Source organism: Monodelphis domestica, chromosome 4 (genome assembly GCF_027887165.1).
Source record: "Monodelphis domestica isolate mMonDom1 chromosome 4, mMonDom1.pri, whole genome shotgun sequence".
Classification (NCBI taxonomy): Eukaryota; Metazoa; Chordata; class Mammalia; order Didelphimorphia; family Didelphidae; genus Monodelphis; species Monodelphis domestica.
The window spans coordinates 85,755,389-85,777,053 of record NC_077230.1 but is presented as its reverse complement, the minus strand read 5'-3'; the positions used below and the strand labels follow the sequence as shown (position 1 = coordinate 85,777,053).

Sequence of the window (21,665 nt, the reverse complement as noted above, 5' to 3'; positions counted from 1 at the left end):
CCTTCTCATTGTGACTTCAGGCTATCTTTCTAGGCTTACTTGACATTATTCTTCTATGCACTCATCCAAACTAGCCTGCGTTACGCCCCAAACTCAATAGTCCATTTCCTGCATCCATACTTGGAATTCATTCTCTTCATTTTACTCTTAGAATCTTTAATTTCTTCTAAGGGTTCATTTAGGCTACTTTCTACTGCTTCCTCTCTATTCAAATCATCATGTACTCACTTATCTCTTTGTTTCATTTCTTTTACCAGTAGAATTTTAATTCACTGAGGGAAGAAAGTATCTTTATTTTTGTTCTTCTAGTGCTTATTATAGTACTTTGTAATTAGTGTTGATATTTTATGGATTAGATTAGAAGCGATCTCTTCTCCCTACCCCTTACTAATCTCAAATGGACTTTCATTTGCTACGCTGCAATCAGTATTTTTTTTTATGACTGACAGTCTGTCATACTTCTAGGCATGGCACCCCATCTGCTGTGCCACCTAGCTTCACCTAAAGGCTAATTTGTTTACTTGTACCCTTGATCCTACCTTTTTAGTCACTTCCAAGACTATCACTTCAATAATACTTAGTCCCCTCCCTCAACTTAAAATTTCTCCTTAATGTAAAATTCTTCACGGTCCCTCATCTTCCATATCTGATCAGTGTCAAGTTTCCACCACATGTTTTACATCCTTCTCCCTCTCTCTACTGTTGAGGTAACTAACCCTAACTCATTTGTTGCTTTTTCCCTGAACAATTACAATTGCTTCTCAAAATGTCTTGGTGCTTCCACTCTGCCCCATTTCCAATCCATCTTCCATACTGCTATCAAAACACTAAAGAATGAGTAAAATGTAAAATGAGAGAGTTGGACTGAGTGACCTCTGAGGTCCCCTCCAACTCTAGAACTATGAACATAATAGTCTGTGATTTTATGGTTTTAATGAACTGCAAGCTCAGTATGGTTTTCTAGAAACTAGAAACTGGAATCTAGAATCAGAATCTAGAAACTAGAAAGCAATGGAAAGCATTCTGGATTTGTAACCAAGGAAGTTGGGTTCAAATCTCTGCCATACCACTTATCTGTGTGACTTTGGACAAATAACTTAGCATCTCTGTGCCTCAGTTTCTTTAACTGTAAAATGAAGGGGGTAGATGACCTCTTTTTAAAATTTTTTTTGAAAATTTTATTTAGTCAATTTATAACATTATTCCTTGGTTACAAGAATCATATTCTTTCCCTTCTTCCCCTCCCCCTATCCCTTCCTGTATTCCACTGGGTATTACATGTGTCCTTGATCAGAACTTATTTCCATGTTGTTGGTGTGTGCACTAGGATGTTCATTTAGAGTCTACATCTCCAATCATCCCTTCAACCCATGTGATCAAGCAGTTGTTTTTCTTTGGTGTTCCTGCTCCCACAGTTTTTCCTTTGAATGTTTTTTTGATAGTGTTTTTTTCTCGTAGGTTCCTCCTAGTTGTTCAGGATCACTGCATTGCCACTAATGGAGAAGTCTATTACATTTGATTGTACCACAGTGTATCAGTCTCTGTGTACAATGTTCTCCTGGTTCTGCTCCTTTCACTCTGTTTCACTTTCTGGAGGTTGTTCCAGTCTCCATGGAATTCCTCCACTTTATTATTCCTTTTTGCACAATAGTATTCCATCACCAACATATACCACAATTTGTTCAGCCATTCCCCAATTGAAGGGCATCCCCTCATTTTCCAATTTTTGGCCACCACAAAGAGTGCAGCTATGAATATTCTTGTACAAGTCTTTTCCCTTATTATCTCTTTGGGGTACAAACCCAGCAGTGCTATGGCTGACTCAAAGGGCAGACAGTCTTTTAGTGCCCTTTGGGCATAGTTCCAAATTGCCCTCCAGAATGGTTGGATCAATTCACAACTCCACCAGCAATGAATTAGTGTCCCAACTTTTCCACATCCCCTCCAGCATTCATTACTTTCCTTTGCTGTCATGTTAGCCCATCTGCTAGGTGTGAGGTGATACCTCAGAGTTGTTTTGATTTGCATCTCTCTGATTATAAGAGATTTAGAGCACTTTTCAGATAGATGACTTCTTAAGTCTTGTCCAACACTAGATGCTTTCATCCTGGATACAAGTCTCACCATGTAACCTCCCCTTTTTAAGAAGCTTCAGTGGCTTTATATTGCCTTTAAAATAAAATATCAGGGGGTAGCTAGGTTGCACAGTGGACAGAGCATCAGGCCTGGAGCCAGGAGGACCTGGGTTCATACCTGTCTCAGACACTTTCTAGTTGTGCAACCCTGTGCAAGTCACTTAACCCTGTTTACCTAGCCCTTACTGCTCTTCTGTCTTGAGTTGTTAGTAGGAGAGAAAGTAAGGGCTTAAAAAAAAACAAATATGTTAATTTGTGTGACATTTAAAGATCTTCACACCTTCACTCCAGCCTCTAGATTTAATTTACTAGAGTATTCCCTTTCACACAAGCTCTGTTCCTGCTAAATGATTCTATTTGCCAATGTAGCTGATTTGTTCTCTAGATGACACAATGGATAGAAAGCCGGGCTTAGAGTCAGAATGATCTGAATTCAAATCTAGCCTCAGACACTTATTACCTGTATGCTTCAGGGCAAGTCACTTAACCTTGTCTGCCTCAGTTTTCTCAAATGTAAAGTGGGGATGATTATATTACCAACCTCTCCCGGTTATTGTGAGGAACAAATAAGATACTATTTGTTAGGGAAAAACCCCCACAACACAGTGCTGACACATACTTAGACATGATAAGTAGATAAGTGCTTGTTCCCTTGTCCCTTCTCCCTCCCTTGGCACAGGTCTCTCCACTGTGCCTGGAATATACTCTTTTCTCAACTTTGACTCTTTCTTTAGGTCTCATCTCAAGTGCCAACATCTATAGGAAGCATTTTTTGATGCCCATGATTGTAGATGTTCTCCCCTTCCTAAAATTACCTTGCATTTATTTCTCTGTGTAAAGATTATATTCTTCCAGGAAAATGTAAGCTCCCTGAGGGTAGGGACTGTTTTTCATTTTGTATTTTCAAATAAAATGACTAGCCCTGTGCCGTGAACTTTGTAGTTATTTATTGTTTGTTGGATTTAACTTTATTTTTAAAAGAAACCAATGACTGAAGTCCCAGATGGGGGAAGGCATGTTAAGGTAACCGTGTGGTTAAACAAACAAAAAAGCTGGGTCTGCATATAAACGACAAGTTCAAAATTAGTTGGGAAAAAAGGCAGAGCGTGCCAGCCCCAAACCTTCCAACCCAATGTAATTTTACTCTGTTTCTGAATTATGGCATCCATAAGGAGGGAAATAAAAGTTACCTTGAACTCTGCTCTTGTCAGGCCATGTTTGGAGTGTTTAGTTCTGGGTGCCTGATTTGGGGAAGGATATTGCCGGGCTGGAGAGCATCCAACTGAATGTAGTTAGTATGATGAAGGGACTCGAAAACCATGTTATGCAAGAGGTAGATGAAGGAACTAGCTGTATTTAGTTTGGAGAAGAGAATACTTATAGGGAAAATGATCTTGTATTCAAATATTTGAAGGGTTGTCCTATGGAAGAGAGATTACATTTATTTTGCTTGGCCCTAGAGGACCGAACTAGAAGGAATGGGTGGAAGTTTCAGATAGATTTAAGTATATTATAAGGTACAAATCTCCTAGCAATTAGACACTGGTATGGGCTCCCTTGGGAGACAATGAGAGTCCTTTACTAGAGGTCTTCAAGTAATGCCTGGTGTTAGGTAGCAGGTGATCCATTCAGGGATGGGCTGCCCTACATGCCTTCTGAGCCCATTTTCAACTCTGAGGTTCTGTGATTCTATAGAATTTAAAATAAAATTTGAAGACTTTCACTATCGCCTTTGTATGTATGCCAATCATACCCAACCCTTTTGCAAAAGAAAAAACAAACCAGCAAATAGTCTATTTTCAAAACTCCATCCCAAACTTGTTTATCAATCATGGTGGACTTTGGGTGATGCCACCATTTCCATTTGGAGATGTGTCGTAATCATTGGAAAGGTAGAATTATGTCAGCATAGAGATATTGAAGTGATAAGAAAGGATTATCTATTATTTTCCCCAACCCTCACTTTTTGTCCTTTTATTTTCTATAGAAAATATCTGACACTAACTGCCCGATAAACATCTTCTTCATCTTGATTAATGAGTTCTGTGAACGTTTCTCCACGTGTGGCACAACAGGTACTCCTATTAAAGAAACATGGGCCCTTTTAGAGTCACCATTCAAAACGTCTTTAGAGCATTTCCCTTCTGGTTCTGGGCTGATTCTTCCATTCCTCTCTGGATCTTCCCTCTCTGTGGGGCTTATACCTTCCCTCTATCAACAGAGTGGCCTGACAAATAGCTCTTGGGCTTTACATTTTCACATTTTCTTTGCAGCTTATACCAATTAGTTCAAAGGCTAAAGGCCAGAAAAGACTAGGCTAGAGCAAATTAAAAAAAAACCAACCCTTACATTCTGTCCTAGAATCAATAGTGTGTGTTGGTTCCAAAGCAGAAGAGTGGTAAGGGCTAAGCAATGGGGGTTATATGACTTGCCCAGAGTCACACACAGCTAGGAAGTGTCTGAGGCTAGATTTGAATCTAGGACCCAGGCTCTCAACTCACTGAGAAACCCAGATGCCCCCAGGATGTGTACATTTAAAGTTAAAATTCCATCATCTGCAGCACAGTGTGTACCCCAAATTCTCTTCCCCTCCTTTTCTTCTCCCTTTTGATGTGTTATGGACAAATTACTATGTATTGTTCACTTTAGGAACATGCTGTTCTTCCCCACAAATAAACACATCAGCACCATCAAATAAAAACACTTGTCACATCTAAGGATGCCCAGATGGATTTGGACAAAACTAAATACCTGAAGTCTTAGATTAAGTATCCCTAACCCTTGTGGGAAAATTGGTATCAACCAACCAGCAAGCATTGATTAGGAGCATCCTATGTGCTAGGAACTGTGCTAGGTGCTGGGTTACAAAGAAGAAAAATTAAATTGAGTCTGCCCTCAAGGAGAAGGATCATATATGATAGCAATATAAAATAGAAGTTCCACTATAAGTCAAAAATAAAAAAGGATGGAAGGAAGGAAGAAGAAAGAAAAGAAAAGAAAAGAAAGAAAGAAAGAAAGAAAGAGAGAGAGAGAGAGAGAGAGAGAGAGAGAGAAAGAAAGGAAGGAAGGAAGAAAGGAAGGAAGGAAGGAAGAAAGGAAGGAAGGAAGGAAGGAAGGAAGGAAGGAAGAAAAGAAAGAAGAGAAAAGAACAGTTATAGCAAGAGGTAGCTCAAATTCATAGATCAAAGGATGGCCTTTGAGTCAGAAAGACTCCAAGATTCAAGTGCTACCTCTGACATATCTCATGTTAAGCACAATCGCACAGTGAAAAGATGGTAGAGAGCAAAAAGCTCCATTGTATTCCCTTTTGAGGTCAGCAGTAAATCAAGGAGGCTACCTCCCATCCATGAGGCAGACACATAGCATGTTCTAGAAAACTAGACATACTCAAAAGCCAGGTTACAGATACAATAATGTAGTGAATTTTTGTGCGCCGTCCTGATAGCTCAATAGCAAAATAACAAGACATTTAGCCCCTTTGGGCTAATTGTAAAATGAGAAAGTAGGATTGAATAACCTCAACTTCTTTCTATTTGTATTTCTTTGGCTATGATTCTAGAGTTTACACTTCACATCTTTAAAATTCAATACAAAATCCCTGCATTTTTTGTGGTTTTCTATATTTGGAAATTTATAATTGCTAAAAAACTAGAATCTAGTCCAATCCAAGAAGCATTTATCATGTACTTAACACTCTTGTAGATAGATACAAACAAATTTTTTAAAAAAAGAAACAACCCCTGTCTTTAAGTAGCTTAAATTTCTACTGGGAAAATACAACATACATACAAATAATTTTGTATAAGATAATTTGCAGGGGGGCAGTGGGAATAGAACATTAACTTAGAAGAGGTTCAAGAAAGATTTCCTGAGCTGAGATAAGAAGGAAGGCAAAGATTCTAAGAAGTGATGGTCAGGAGAAAGCACCTATGGGAAAGTCTATGTTTAAAAGAGAGGAGACATAAAGTGGAAATACTGAACCACAAGAAAAGCAAGACAGCCAGTTAGCCTGGATTAGAAAAGTGGGTAAAGGTGAGCAACATGAAATAGGACTAGAAAATGGGCTAATATAGAAGGCATCTTAGAGGCCATTTATTTAAATGCTCTCATTTGACAGATGAGACAGGCTCACATATATTAGATAACTTTCAAAGAGTCAAATAGCTCTTGTCTCACTGCATTCATTTTTAAAACTTAGCACTAAGAAAATATAAGTTTCAGTAGTGGATAGAATACAAGATACATGCTGGAAGGGCGTGAGGAGTCAAGGTGAGAGCATCCAGCTAGTCAGTCAGCCAATAGACATTTATTAAGTGTTAACTACGTGCCAAGTAGGGTTACATTCTTCAAGATTACTATCTAATGAGGGAAGAAAATACAAAAAGTGATGACCCATCTTAAATGGAGGTTTGGGGAGAAGCTCATCACTCTTGTTCTGCAATCAGCAATCAGAGAGGCAGAGGGTACTGTTGAGGTGTGAACATAAGGCAGACTTGAAGGGAAGTGCAGCAAGGTGGGAAATGAAGACTATTGGGATGGGGAAATGGAGAGAAGAAAAAGGGAGAATTAATAAGTGAAAGGGTGCCAAAAGCTAGGGTGACATAGAGACGGAGGAGTACCAAAGATAAGCTTTCCTTATTTCAAAATGTCTTCTAGATCTCTTTCTCTCTCTCTCCCTACCTTGTCTCTTTCTTTCCCCCCACTCCTTCTCTCTTTATCTCTGTCTTTCTGTGTGTATCTCTGTCTCTCTGTCTCTTCTCTCATCCTTCCTATCCATTTGTGAACCTGAATGAGAAAGGTAACTATTGGCACTATGAATAGACTGCTGGGCTAGGAGTTAATAAAACCCAAGTCCAAATATGAACGCAGACAATTACTATCTATGTGAACCTGAAAAAGTCACTTAACCCCTGTTTGTCTCAGTTTCTTTAGCTGTTAAATGGGGATAATAGAAGCACCTATCTCTCAGGGTTGTGGTGAGGATCAAATGAGATAATAATTGTGAAGTGCTTAGCACAGAGCTTGGCATATAGTAAGAGCTATAGAAATGTTACAAGGGATAGAGACAGGAGTTGGACTCTTAGAAAGGAAAGGCCAGGAGTGGTTATATGCAAACAGTTGTTTCCAGGTTATTTTGCTTTATTTTAAGAATAACTTTTGTGGAATTAAAGCAATGAAATCAACGAACTCTATTTCTTTCTCTTGTTACACCTAAAGAATGAGCTTCAACATAAGAAATTTATAAAATGTATTAACTAATTTCTAACTGTGCATTGTTGGATTTGGATTATGAAGTCTTGGTTTGAAGCTAGATTCTGCCACTTGCTAACTATGAAAACTCCCTAGACTGATTCAATTTCCTTAATTAAGGAATATACCTTGAAGGCATTTTCCAGTTGTAAATCTATGATTGTTTTTGCCCATTTACTTCATCCTTATCTTGGTTATTTTATACTGTAAAAAAGTTTCCCATAATGAGAATTACAGCAGAACTAGTCAGAGAGACTTAAGCAGCAAGCTAGGGAGGGCAAGTCTTCTCTCCATTCTTAAAACTTAAGCCTGGAACTTGAAAAGTAGAGGAATTCTACATGTCAACACCAACAGTCTTTACTCAATTGCAGCTTAACCTTCCTCCTTCTCCACCCCACTCCTTTCTTTACTTTTCAGCATAAACATGTACACAGTCTTATGGTCTTGCTCCATTTATCCCTGCCTATGAAAAGCAACTTCTTTAAAAAACAATACAGCTTTGCTAAGGTTAAATTCCATCATTTTCAATTTCTCTGGGTTTTTGAGGCATGTGGCAACTGGATTACATTAATCAGATACATACGTGGATACCAAGCAGGAAAAAACAAACTGCTGTGTGCCAGAGATGCTCAAAATATGCACATTTGCCACTTGAGAGGCTAAAGGAAAAAACAAAACAAACAAACAAAACCACTGTTAAATTCTCTGAAGGGAGTTCAAAAACCTTTTCAATCTTGACAAAATGTTCTAAGGAATTAAGCCAAGCAGTAGTTATTGCCAATAGGTTATTTCTAAAAGTAGATTAAAAGTAATTGGAGATACCAGCCAATGGGCAGCTATCGCCTGTCAAAGAAATACTTTGGGGTAGATTGTTCAAAGTTTCTTTGGAACATTAAAAAAATTGCTTCAGAATTATGGAATGAAAGAGGTTTCTTTCAGGTTATAATGTACAAAAGAAACTGATCTGTACTAGAAAATCCTCATGTCATTCCCCAAAGGTATTATAATGCTTTTCTTTTAATAGATGGCATTAGCTCCTCACAGGGATTAATAAAATTGGAAGGAACTGAGTCTCAGTTATTGATTTGTAATGCTATAGAACTATATTTGCTTTGTGATTTAGAGAGGAAAGGGGCAAAGGAATGGGATAATAGGGTGTTAGTGATGATGACATGTCTTTTGACATTTAACCAGACAAAAGAACTGTAAGCAGAGAAGAATGAAATCATTTGGCAATTCAAAAGATAGACTTTTAAAGCAAACCTCTTCACTCCCATCACCCTTTTTTTTAGAGCTAGAAAAGCTCTCTGAGGTCATCTCAGCTAACCCATTTATTTATCTATTGAAATTAAGCATTTTATGAAAAAATTGAACTTCAGTATAAAATAACATCATTTTCTCCTGCCATGTCCTCATCAGAATTCTTTATTTGTCCATTCATTCTCATTCTTTTTCTTTTGCATGATCATGATTAGTGTACCCTCCATACTTCTGTTCCTACTTTTTTGTTTGTAGTCAAGCATATTTATCTTGTTCTCATTAATTCTTTCTATTTGTTAAATTGGAAAAAAATAATCTTCCCTCCAAAATTGATATCTTATGTTGAAAGCTCTCATCGAGCTGGAATTCACTAAGACATATGGTATAACATGTGGGTCTAAAATCCCTTTTCAACTAGATTGCCAAATAGTTTTCTAAATTCATTGGCTAAATGATGAATCCTCCTCATTTGCTATAGCTTTATCAAACAATGATATTTTGTATACTTTTGATTGAATGTCTTGTGTATATGTTCTATCCCATTGATCTATTTGCTCTCCCCTCCCCTGCCTCCCTGCACCCCCAATAATGTAAAGTTTTTAATTGTAACCCCTTTGTAATATTTTTAAATCTAGGATTGCAAAATCATCCTTATTTACTTTTTCCTTCATTGTGATCCTTGATATTTTTACCCTTCTGTTTTTTAAGACAAACTTTATCTAATTTGGTTCTATAAAGATTCTCTATTGGTAGTTTGGTTCATGTTACATTAAATATAAAATGAATTTATGGAGTATTTATTTTTATTATAATAATCTAGTTCATTCATGAACAATGAATTTTTCTCCAATTTTTTAGGTTCTTATTTATTTTTGTCATTATAACTTTGGCATTCTTACACAAGTCTTGAGTATATATAACTAATTTAATTGTTGGCACTTTATCATAGGCAGATAGAAAATGCATTTAGTTTCTATTGTTATAGTGAAAGAGGTTTCTTTATTGTGCCTTCTTGATCTTGGATATTAGTAAATTAAAATACAGCTTATTTTTATGAGTTAGTGTTGTGTCTTGCAACTTTATTGAGCTCATTTATTAAAATAAAGTTGTTGGTTGAGCTTTTAGAATTTCTAGACAGACTATCATGTTTTACAAAAACTTCTTTATTTTCCATGTTAATCTTGCTAAAACCTTCTTCCGTCATAATGCAGTCTCTAGAATGTCCAATAGCGCTGACTACAGATCTAGTCTATTTTTAAATTGAAATTCAAATGACCTGAAGAGGATGACTGAAATGTTCAAAATGAGTAACTAAGAAGACACCTTTAAAAGTAGTATTAACAATGAACAAAAGAGGGTGTTGGCAGAGTGGGTCAAATTACATAACGTTATCATGTAACAGCAGCCCATATGAAAGATGGACAACTGGATTAAGTTTCTGGCCTCAGCAATTTAAATGAAGGAGTAAATTTGCAAGATGTATCATATAAGCTCCTTGAGGGCAGGAACGATCTCACTTTTGTATGGGGTCTAACACAATACTTGGCAGCTAAGTGCTTTCTGATTGGCTGATGTTATAAATTTTTAAAAGTCAGCAGGGTTGAAGCACATTTGGATGAGCAGAGTGAAGCAACATAATAAATTGACAACCTCTTTAAGATTTCTTGCTTGGGAAATGGATGATATAGAAGTATTGGCCACTCGGTGGCAATAGTAGGTGTGGGGACAGCGTCAAAGGACAAGTTGATGGCTTTGTCTTTTTTTTTCTTTTTCCTCTAGCTGTGATCACCATGTACATGGTCTATTTCCTCAAATGGAGTAAAAACACATCTACTGCCACGTACCATCTCTTTAACGGCTTAAACTTTTTCATCAGCACCACAGGAGCCATCATTGCTGACTCTGGTTTGGGAACTTACAAGTAAGGAGGAAATGCTTTCCAGTTCCATCAACCCAGAAAATGTGACCTAGGAAATGAGATAATATTTGACTCCAGACGTTGAAATAAAATAGTAGATGAAATGGATTGAGGCTACACCAAGATAAAAGTTCAAGGAAATTCTGTGTGGGATTGATAAAAACTTCTTGGACTTCTTGGATGTGATGCTGCTCTCTTTATTTGGGGGGTCTCGGGTTCAGAACCTTTCCCTATTCCCTGAAAATATTCAGATCCCTCCAAGGTACTAAGAAGGGTGAAGGCTGCCTCCAAAATTGGCCTCTTCTGTCAGTAGTCACTCAGGAGGAAATCGGACAGCAGATGTTGACATGTAACTGCTGAAGCATCTCCTGCCCTAAATCAGCCAGTAGTGGGAAGAGGCCAGGAGATTTGGGGTGTCAGATTCTTTTTGCTTTCCTCAGCTACTGTTATTTTACTGCCCCCAATTCATTTCAATGGAATTTAGAGACACTGCTTCAACATTCAATTAATTTACTGCAGCGATATTGCTATTATATAGTGGGGAGTTTTGCCAAGGCTGCAGACCAGTGCACAGCTGTCCTGACCAGGCTCCTGGGGTTCCCATGAGCAACCATCTTGGACTCTATATGCTTTATAAGTACACCTAAAGAGACTGGAGATTCACAGTTCATAGAGTTCTAATATTTCATTAGAGTCGTGGATTTTAGACACCTCACCAAATCTTTTACTGAAGTTAGCCAAGACTGCCGTTCCTGATCACTGGTTCTTGGTTAAAGTGAACCGTCACTCAAATCAAAAACAGAAACCAGGAGCAAGTTTTTGGAATTAGCACTAGGCAAATTGAGAGATAATTTCTCATGATATTCTTAATATGCAAATATGTTGATTGGATTACTTTAGTACAAAATTCCCATGGATTTTTGGTTAGTTTGAGTGTATACATTATCCTGAGGGATTTTTGGTTTTATATGTTCCCAAGTCCTGAGTTCAAATCTCACCTCTGAAGCTAATTCTTCAATGTGACCATGGACAAGTTACTCAACCTCTCCTGCCCTGAGGTGACCCTCAGAGACTTATCTACTAAGTTATAGATGATTGTGATTTGGGTTTTTGATAAAGTTCCCACACATCCCACATCCCAAACATTACTGATCACAGAGATTTGATGGATTGATATGATAGGGTCATACTCTCATCCATACAAAAATTACCTCAAATTCTATTTCAGTAATTTCTGTTTCTGGATCTTTCTTAGCAGTTAGTATGTGTGGTGTAGTGCCAAGAGCACTGCTTTTGGAACTTTCAAGACCTGGGTTCAAAGCTAGTCTTAGACACTATTTGTATGATATTAAGAAAGTCAGTTTCCCAGAGCCTTAGTTTCCCCAACTGTGGCAACAACCTCAAAGGATTATAGTGAAGGCCCAGTTAGAAAATTGTAAATAAAGCACTTTGTGAACCTTAAAATGTTAAAAAATGGAAGCTGTTATTCCTGTGACTACTTATATTCTTTGTATGAAAGCCAACTAGCTATTTGGTTAATTAATATTTTGCTGTCTGCTGATAATCGCTTCCAGTGCTTAACTGAGCATTGCTTTTCCCCCTCCCTTCAACAGCACAATTGTGACGGGCCATATTTTGTGTATGATGGGCCACATGATCCTACTACTCAGTACAGTGCCCATAAAGGCAGGACAGCTAATTCATCTGTGAGTACTACCTGGGACTTGGGGTGGATGTTGTTACCTAAGCATATGGACATCATCCTACAGTTAGCCTTTCTCATAGTATCTCAAGAACATTGCTCTTGAATTGGGTTTATTGATAATTAACTCTTTCAGGCATTTTTTGGGCTCATTTAGTTCATCTCTGCAGCTGGGTTAATGAGCAGCTCTCACTTAAATTTTCAACTTTACCCCTTGGTTAGCCTTTAGCACTGGAGGCATAATAAGCAAGACTTCTCTCTCTCTTTATCCATTCCCCTTTTTTGTCTCCATTCTCCTCTTACCTTCTCCTTCTTCCTTTTTCCATACTAATTCTTAATTCTGGACTTATCTGTCTTCCCTAGGGGCCAGGAAAGGTGGCCAAATGATCCATTTATTTTCTTCTACATTTGCCTCACATACATGAGCACATTTTGTCTTGAGCTGGGAGCTGGAAAGTGAGGCAAAGAAATGGGAGTGGGGGATGGAGAGGGGATTATGAGGATTTTTGAAGGCCTTAAAAAGGTTATAAAACTCATCCCCAATTCTAGGATACCTACAAGTATCATTGCCTTTGTGTGTGGATAGAAAGCTGGTATACAAATAGATGCCTCAAGAAAGAACTTGAAGGTAGCACCCACCTGTCAGAAAAGGAAGTGCTGAAGGAGCTTTTAGAAATGGTGGAGGTCAAGGGGGAAACTTCAAGATGGAACTATGGATAATGTCTCCCTACTGTGCTAATTTTCAAAAAGTTGAAGATGGCATATTTCACTTATTAGAGACTGGATTAACTTGACTACCATCTTCAAATTTGTGAACCTTTAGAAAAGGAAAACTTTAATCACTATCAGACAACATGACTCACCAAGGACAAGCTGTGCCAAACTAACTTAAATTATTTTTTTTTTTGGTGACAACATAATCAGTCTGATAGATCAGGAAGTGCTGTAGATCCAGCATGCCTGCTTTTCAGTGAGATACTTGACATAATCTCTCATGATATCCTTGTGGAGGAGAAGGCGAGATATGAACGGGATGATAGTGCAGTTAGGTGGGTTCAGAACTGATGGAAGGAATGGATAACAAGAGTACTGATCAATGCTCTGATGTTAATCTGGTTTGGTGCAGGGTTCTATACTCAGCTCTGTTCTGTTTAACATTTTTATCAATGAAGATATAAATATCCTGCTTATCTACTTTTGCTGATGACACTGAGCTGAGAAGGAAAGAGGAGAAGGAAAAATAATACATTAGATGACACAATCAAGATTCAAAAATATCCAGGTTGGAACAATGGGTCAAATATAATAAAATGAAATGCAATGCAATAAGGATTTAGATCAAATTCTGTATTTGGGCTTGAAAACTATTGCACAGAGAAAAGGGAGTACAAAATGGGGGAGGCATATAGTTAGATGACCATTTGTATGAAAGATACTATAAGCCCATGAAAACCAATGTGATGAGGTCACCAAAAAGGTTATTTCAGTATTAGACTATAGTAATAGAAGTATCCAGACTAAGGGAAGTCATAGTCATTTAGTACTCTGTACTAGACAAAGCAGATCAAGAATATTGTGTTCTGTTTTGAACATCACATTTGGGGGGAGATGATGGCATACTAGAATGTATTTGCAAAAGGGCAACTCAGATGATGAGGGAACTTGAAATGATATCATATGAGAAATAGTTGAAAAGCTGATACTTAGCCAGTAAATAGAAGACTTAGGAGAGGGAACAACTTACTTTCAAATATTTGAAGGGTTGTCACGAAAAAAAAAAGAGAGACAACTTATTTTGTCCTTGGCTCCAAAGGACAAAATGAGGGTCAGCAAGTAGAAGTTACAGGGAAGTGGACTCAGCTTAACATAAAAAGTATTCCAAGCTATTCAGAAATGAAATATGAGGAACCTTCATAAGTAATAAGTTTTCCATCCCTATATATATAGCCAAGAATAGAGTGGTCATCTGTGGTAGCTATTGTAGAAATGATTCTTGCCTTGGATGGGTACTTAACACTATGGTCTTTAAGATCCCTTTCTACTCTGAGACTCTTTTATTCTTCATACCCTTTTCTGACTCATCCCTGTGGGCTTATGGAACTCATCTTTTAACCTATATGTTTCTTCTGCTAAGCTCATTCTTTCTCCTCACTTTAGCTTGGGCTAAAATATTCCATTAGACAGTATATGCCATTTCTTGATTGACAGGACATAAAGCTTAGAAATGGAAGAAATTGGAAGAAATTGAATTTTAATATTTTCCACTTTACTCAGGTTCATTAGAGAACTTGAGGAACAGAGGAATGATGAGTAAGGCCAAAATAGTCATGTGTCATTTAAATGGAAATAGAGAATCCTACATTGATGAGCCCTTCAATCTGTTCTTCATGAGCAAGTGTCTGCCCCTATTTTTTTCTAAAAAGAGATCTCTCTCTCTCTCTCTCTGGCATTATTCCATTAATCCCAAAAGGTCTTTGGCTACCATGGATGGGGAATGGGAAAAAGGAGGCAATACACTGATACTAAGCATACTAAAGCAATGTAAAACATCATCACTGATACAGTCTTCATCTTTCCTTGGCAGGTTCCTCTTTATGTTAGGATACTCTCTGATTGCCTTAGGATCAGGAATCATTAAGCCTTGTGTTGTGGCCTTTATTGGGAACCAGTTTGAAGAAGAGCATGTAAGAGCCATGAGTCTTTTTATTAGAATCACTTTTGGAAATTAAACTTAACTGTGATAGTTCTATGACTCAACAATAGGTTTCTGCAGCAAGTTATCACTGTATAAAATGCAGCATCTATATATGACACTGTCCTGAAGTCATGAGAGCATTAACCAGTCATAGAACTTTATCTGGAACACATATAACACCTTTGATATCCCACAATGGAAGGTAGTGATTTAAAGTTATTTTTTGCATCATAATATACAATGACTTTATTATTATTTTATTAATATGTTATAATATATGAGTGATAATACTTGTATAACCCAGTGAAATTGCTTGTCAGCTCCTGGAGGGGGGAGGGAAGAGGGAAAGGAGAGAACATGAATTATGTAACCATGGAAAAAGATTTTATAAAAAATAAATAAAATGTAAAAATATTATAATATATTATACAATACATTAAATATGTTTATTATTTTCCATCTTGATTGATGTTTAAGACAGGTTATGAAAGAGCAGATGCATTTTAGATTTAAATAATTTAGATAACAAGGAAGGAAAAAAATTAATTTGACAACAGAATAATAGAGCTAGAGGAAACCTTAAAGAGATCTTCATTTCAAGCATTGAATCTTTAGGCAGGTAAACCACCTGAGATTTATTCTATTCTATTTTTGAAGACCTCTAATGATCTTTATGTATATTTTTTCTCATTAAGCTAGTAGTATCACCCTCGCATTCAAAAAATTCTTATGTCCAACAGAACAAAGAACCAGAATTACAATGAACCAATTGTCCATTCAGCTCAGTTTTCTGGCTCTGACAGTGGGACCAAAGGAGCCCATGATCATTTGCTTCTCTGATTTTGACCTCAAAGTCTTGAGGATGTTTATTTCTAATTTTCTCACTTTTAAGAATAATTTTGCTTGGAGTATCTCAAATATACAAACACACATGCCTACTGTATGCTAGTGATTTTTAATTTTAAAAGTATGTTTGACCAGCTGCTGCTAACTAGCTTTCTTGTCTCCTTGGCATCTCTTCATTGTGCTAATACCCATGAAATAGACCCACTTGTCTTTGAAGTGTCTATAAATATCTCTTTAATTTGTCTTGCGATGCCTTGAACAGTTAAAATTTAAAACAAAAAATACAAAAAAACCCCCAACAACTCTTTAGCTTTCTCCTCTTTCAGTCCAAAAGAACCTCTTATAAATTGCTGAAGGCAGTTCACAGTGTTTCAATAGCAGACCCCAGTGCTTTTTCATCGTTCTCCCTCACTGATTCAGCCCTAAATTTGGAAACCAGTTCACAAAACTCTGGGATTACCCAACAATGGCTTCCTTTCAGAAGTCTGTGAAAAGTGATCAGAGCTGGAGCTGAGGGAGTTTAAGAAAATAACCCTTTACACCAGATAACCAGCTTTCCCAATTCCCAAAGGTCTTGGCATTATTTATGTTTTCTTTAATTAGGATGTATAGATAGGAGAACCAAGGTTAGTCTGAAATAGTTGAGGAAATAACAGGAGAGGGGGAAATAATAAAAAAATAGATGTGAGTTCCAAAAGAAAACAGTTACTAGGATAAAGACATTCCTCCTTATTCCACCCTCCCCCTCTCACCAAAATGTCATAGTACTTAGTCATTCTAGCAATAGAAAATTCTGACTACGAAAAGTTGAATATAATGTTTGAGAGTCATTTAGAGAAAACAGCATGCCTTCTGACAGAAAACTAGAGAAATCAATAGTCAGGGAGGGTGGCGGAAGAGTGGGACAATAGGCAGTTGAATCCATTGGTCTTGGGGTGTTGAAGAGAGACTCATCTGATTTCTGATGCACCTGTTATGTTTATTATGAGCTGGAGCTGGCAATGGGCACTGTGAGGCCACTTAGTGTCAGTATGGAAGGAGTAGGCCTGCTATCAGAATAAAAAGTCCTGAGCTTCTGGAAAGCAGCTTGACTTCAGCCAAATTTTTCTGGCTTTTTGGATTCCATACATTTTGACTTCCTAGTTGTTTTTGGTTGGGGGGGGGTTTAGTGGATTTTCTTAACTCTGTCCTCTGACTGGCAGTCATTCTTTCTAATAATGTCTGTTCATGCAAGTTTTTCGATTGTCTTTTTGCCTCCCATTCTCATCCCCATCCCCTTAGCAAGAATGTCTTCCCTAAAATGTGCAAGGATGAGTTTGACCATCAGTCCCAGATTCTAGAATAGCACAGTGCCTAAGTAAGGCCTTCCTTCCTTCCTTCCTCACAGAAAGCCAAAGGAACATAGATACTATATGAACTTCTGACTGCCTTTCCCAAGAGGTCAGACATTGAGAGCCACATGACAAAATGCAGAGATGCTATGCATCAACAAGCCCCTGCACCCAAGTTCTTCTGAACCTTACTTGCTCATTTCTCTCCACACTCTCCCAGCTTCAGCATCAAAGACTGGCCCTACACTAGTGGTGTTCTTCAACACCTAGGCACACCTAAATGCTTTTTGGTCCTCCTCACATTCTCCTGACCTCAAGCACATTGCTAACATTGGGATCTCATTTTCCACAGCTGTGTAATTATGTTGTCAAAAAAAAAAGAGGGAACTAGTAGAGTAGAACCCCAGTGACTTCATGATTATAGTTTGTTTTACATCTAGAAAGGGGATATACAGTCATCATTATTAAGATATATGCAAGCATATGTAAATGTCTGGTTCTCATATGATCAATAATGATAATACAGTATGAAATGCCAACCACATTACTGAAACTTTTAAATTTCTTAAACTAAATAATAAATAAAATAAACAGATTTATATTTTTAAAATTAGATATTTAATTATATATTAAGCACATATTCTTTTAAAATCCATTATATAAATACAAATAATATGAATAAATAATATAAAAATTATTTACGATAACTCCTGAAAAACTTGTTTAATGAACAAGTTCATGGTTCAGTCTATGCTTGTCACTGATAATTTTTAAAACTTGGGTACTATCTCCTCAGACTTCTTTCCAATAGCTCTCGAATACGTGGCCAATGAGCAGCTTTGTACTATATGTTAGTAATAAGGATTTTGTTTTTCTTTCTCAATGGGGGGAGAAGGGGGAAGGAGGAGAAGTTAAGTATTTACTAATTACAAAAAAAAACAATTAAAAAAACCCTATAGCTTCCAATATAATATTTCCAAGAGTAGAAGTGTTCATGTGGAAGATATTCCATCATCTTAATTATTGAATAATGTACTAGATACTTTTCCAAGGTCTACTATTTCATTATAGAAAAGAGTTAACAAGAATTGCAACAGTGTTCAGGATGTAGACATACTGTAGCTTATCTTAAGAGTAGTATCAGGCTTTTGGTGTCTTTTTGCAACAATTCAGAAACCTTCCTAATGAAGCCTAGGATTTTTCCTTTTTTCTTTTTTTTAAAACTTAGTTCAAAGTCATGGTTCAACTCCAAATATGTGATCTTTTAAATATATTTGTTTTGAGCATTTTCCCTGCAAATATGATGTTGTTCATTTTTCAGTTGTGTCCAATTCTCTGTGAGTTCATTTGGCCATGGGACCTCATTTTCCCTACAAATACCAATGTGGAAGCTTCTTTTCTAATCTCTTATGTGCACTCACTTATATAATAGTGTCTCTGCCTTGGTATCAGCTCTGAGGGAAAGGATCTGGCCTAAGAAATGTTAGCTTAAGCACACAGCATTCCAGGGCACTAAATTACCACCATGTTTCCCATTCATATTCTAAATGCCAGGACCTTTGGGCAACTTGCCTCTGTAGACAAATCATATATGGATGCAAGGGGATGGATGTCCACAAAACAAACACTGCTGATTTTTCTTCCTCAATGGATTGTTTAGCAGTAACGCACAATGGTACACATGAAGGATGAGCCATCTCATCTCCAAATTCAGACCGTGGTAGCTACATGGCCACTCTGGCTGGAAGATCCTGCCTTCCTTTCTCTTTGCTCCATTGTACTTGCACACTTTTTGATGAAAAATTACGAGTCCAGTTACAGGGATTAGATAGCCACAACAATGCTCTCATATATTAACTAACTGTAATCTCTGCTGAAATGGAAGCAACAGAACAGCTTCTTAGGGCTACAAGCTTATATCCATATAAGCTGGCAGGGCTGCATCTTTTTGTTCTTCAAAGTTTAAACTAGACTAATTTCCTTGCTCTACTAAATGCATGCTCATGTTGGAGAGATCAGGAAGCAGACAAAACATCTCGAGGATTTCAGATCTCTCTACTTGTTCTCATGTCCAGCCTTTGGAACTTACTTACCTCTCTCTTCCTCCCCTGCCAACCTATCAGATTATACCACTGATCATAGTTTTACTTACGGTCCAAAATATCTTGGATTTCATCATAGCTTCTTAGGAATAGATCCTTCCCTTGGCTGTAATGATGACTTTGGTGGACATACTGCCTTGAGGAAATAAATATGCTGCATTTCTACTCACATAATTCTTTCTCTTGATGTGAATAGCACTCTTTTTCATTAGTCCCTCAGAGTTGTCCTAGATCATTGCATTGCTTTTAGTAGCAAAGTCTGTTACATTTGATCGTCCCACAATGTTTCAGTCTCTGTGTACAGTGTTCTCCTGGTTTTGCTCATTTCCCTCCATGTCAGTTCATGGAGGTCTTTCCAGTTTATAGAGGAATCATGCAGTTCATCATTCCTTACAGCACAATAGTATTCCATCAACATCAGATACCACAATTTGTTCAGTCATTCCCCAATTGCAGGACATCCCTTCCGTTTCCAATTTTTTGCCACCACAAACAGTAAGGCTATGAATATTTTTGTACAAAACTTTTTTTTATCTAAAGAGGGGAAGGTTTTGCATATTCTAGGAAGATTTGCTTTCCAACTTGCAAAAAGGTAGTGGTGTGTATGTGGGAGGAAGGGCAAAACAAGTGATAGCAATTCTGGAGTGGGGGGAGTCTTTAGTGCCAACCAGAAGGGGCAGCTGGGTGGCTCAGTGGATTGAGAGTCAGATCCAGAGACGGGAGGTCCTGGGTTCAAATCTGACCTCAGACACTTCCTAGCTGTGTGAACCTGGGCAAGTCACTTGACCCCCATTGCCTAGCCCTTACCACTCTTCTGCCTCTGAACCAATACATAGTGTTGATTCTAAGACAGAGGGCAAGGGTTAAAAAGAAAAAGAAGTAACCAAAACAATGGTGCATTGGTTTGGAAGCTGGCCTGAGTTCTGGGAGCATGTCATCTTGGGGGGGAAAAAGGCAGGATATAGGTTTCTATGTATAGCAGCATGAGAGTTGAAAGGGAGAAGTGAGGATAAGTGGTTTCAAAGAGTGTGTATTCAGAATAAACATAGGTGAATGCAAATATTGATTCATTTGCAGTGTGTTTTATAGAATGAACAGGTGAGTGGACAACTAGGTAGCTAAGTGAATGATTGAAAGCCAGGCCTAGAGTGTGGAGTCCTGGGTTCAAATCTGGCCTTGGACACTTCCTAGCTATGTGACTCTGGGCAAATCATTTAACCCCCATTGCCTAGTCCTTACCCCTCTTCTGTGTATTGATTCTAAGGCAGAAGGTAAGGGTTTTTGTTTTTTAAAAAAAGAATGAACAGGTGAAAATGATGAGATGGAATTCATAGTTTAAACTCATGCCAGTATGTTTTAGCAGTTTAGGCAAATTCAGAGGCTAAGGGCTTGCGCCCCATGGTGCCTTTGAGGGTGACCAAAATAGGAGCAGATGCTGGCAGTCATTGGGGTTTTACTGTACAGCTTCTTTGTGTGAGCACTGTGGTATGTACATGGTGGGAGCTCCCTCCCCCTATTCTATGCTTCATGTACCAGCATAAAGCAAATGGAGGAAAAGAAGCTGAGAGATCAGATTTTATAGTCTTTTTTTAAACCTTTACTTTTTCTCTTAAAGTCAATACAATCAGTCTCAAGGCAGAATAGTGGTAAAAGCTAGGGGTTGAGTGGCTTGCCCAGGGCCACACAACTAAGAAGTATTTGAACTCCAGGTCTGGCACTCTATCCACTGTGCCACCTAGCTGCCTCAGATTTTATATAGTCTTAGCTGTATTGCCTATAGGTTTCAGTATTAAGGGTGGTTGGTGCTCAGCAGAGTACTGGGCAATTTAATAGTCACTTCCTGGGGATCCTAATACTTGGGTTAAGTCTATCTTTTATTGTAAATAGCTCTGAATGTGTGTTATCTCTATGCAAACTTCTGGAGGAAATGGACAGGATGGGCAGGCATGGATGGATTGTGATCTGTATCACTGAGGATTTAACACCCATATTAATAGGAGCACAGACCCATTTACATTTATCACATAAATCCTGGGAAGGCCTTGGCATTTAATAGGTAGGTGAATGGTTATAGCCTTTCTTGCTTTACCATTTGTAGTTGTGGGGTTCAATTCTCTGCTGATTTTTCTGCCACTTCTCCTTCTCCCCCAAAATTCTTCCCTCCCCTCATATTAAAGTTTATTTTGCTGCCTGGAAAACAGCTTGCACATGTGTTTCCACACTCCCAACTTCTCCCCAGTTCTCTACCACAAGGAGCAGTTGTTGATTTTTTCCCCCTGCTTATTTACCAACATGGCAGCAGTATAGAGTAAAGCCATGTCAACTTGGAATTGCAACTTTCCTAGGGTAGAATGAGTGATAGTGTTTTTGGCAAACTCTACTCTGGACTGGTAGAGAGCCCAGTTCTACAAGTGAGCCGTGTGGCA

At 37.9% G+C, this 21,665-nt stretch overlaps 1 protein-coding gene across 4 annotated transcripts in view; it reads left to right on the top strand.

Annotated features, from left to right (window-relative positions):
- Positions 1–21,665, top strand: part of LOC100017669 (solute carrier family 15 member 2-like) — a 93,145-nt gene that overhangs the window by 18,327 nt on the left and 53,153 nt on the right. For 2 of the 4 annotated variants that reach the window (XM_016433490.2, XM_007494022.3), the window contains exons 2-5: positions 4,123–4,210; positions 10,425–10,566; positions 12,177–12,269; positions 14,850–14,949. In XM_016433490.2, the coding sequence (XP_016288976.1) occupies positions 4,123–4,210; positions 10,425–10,566; positions 12,177–12,269; positions 14,850–14,949 (423 nt within the window). Of the gene's footprint in view, positions 1–4,122; positions 4,211–10,424; positions 10,567–12,176; positions 12,270–13,391; positions 13,548–14,849; positions 14,950–21,665 lie in introns of those variants that run through there. The other 2 variants (XM_016433492.2, XM_056793517.1) reach the window with 2 other exon arrangements.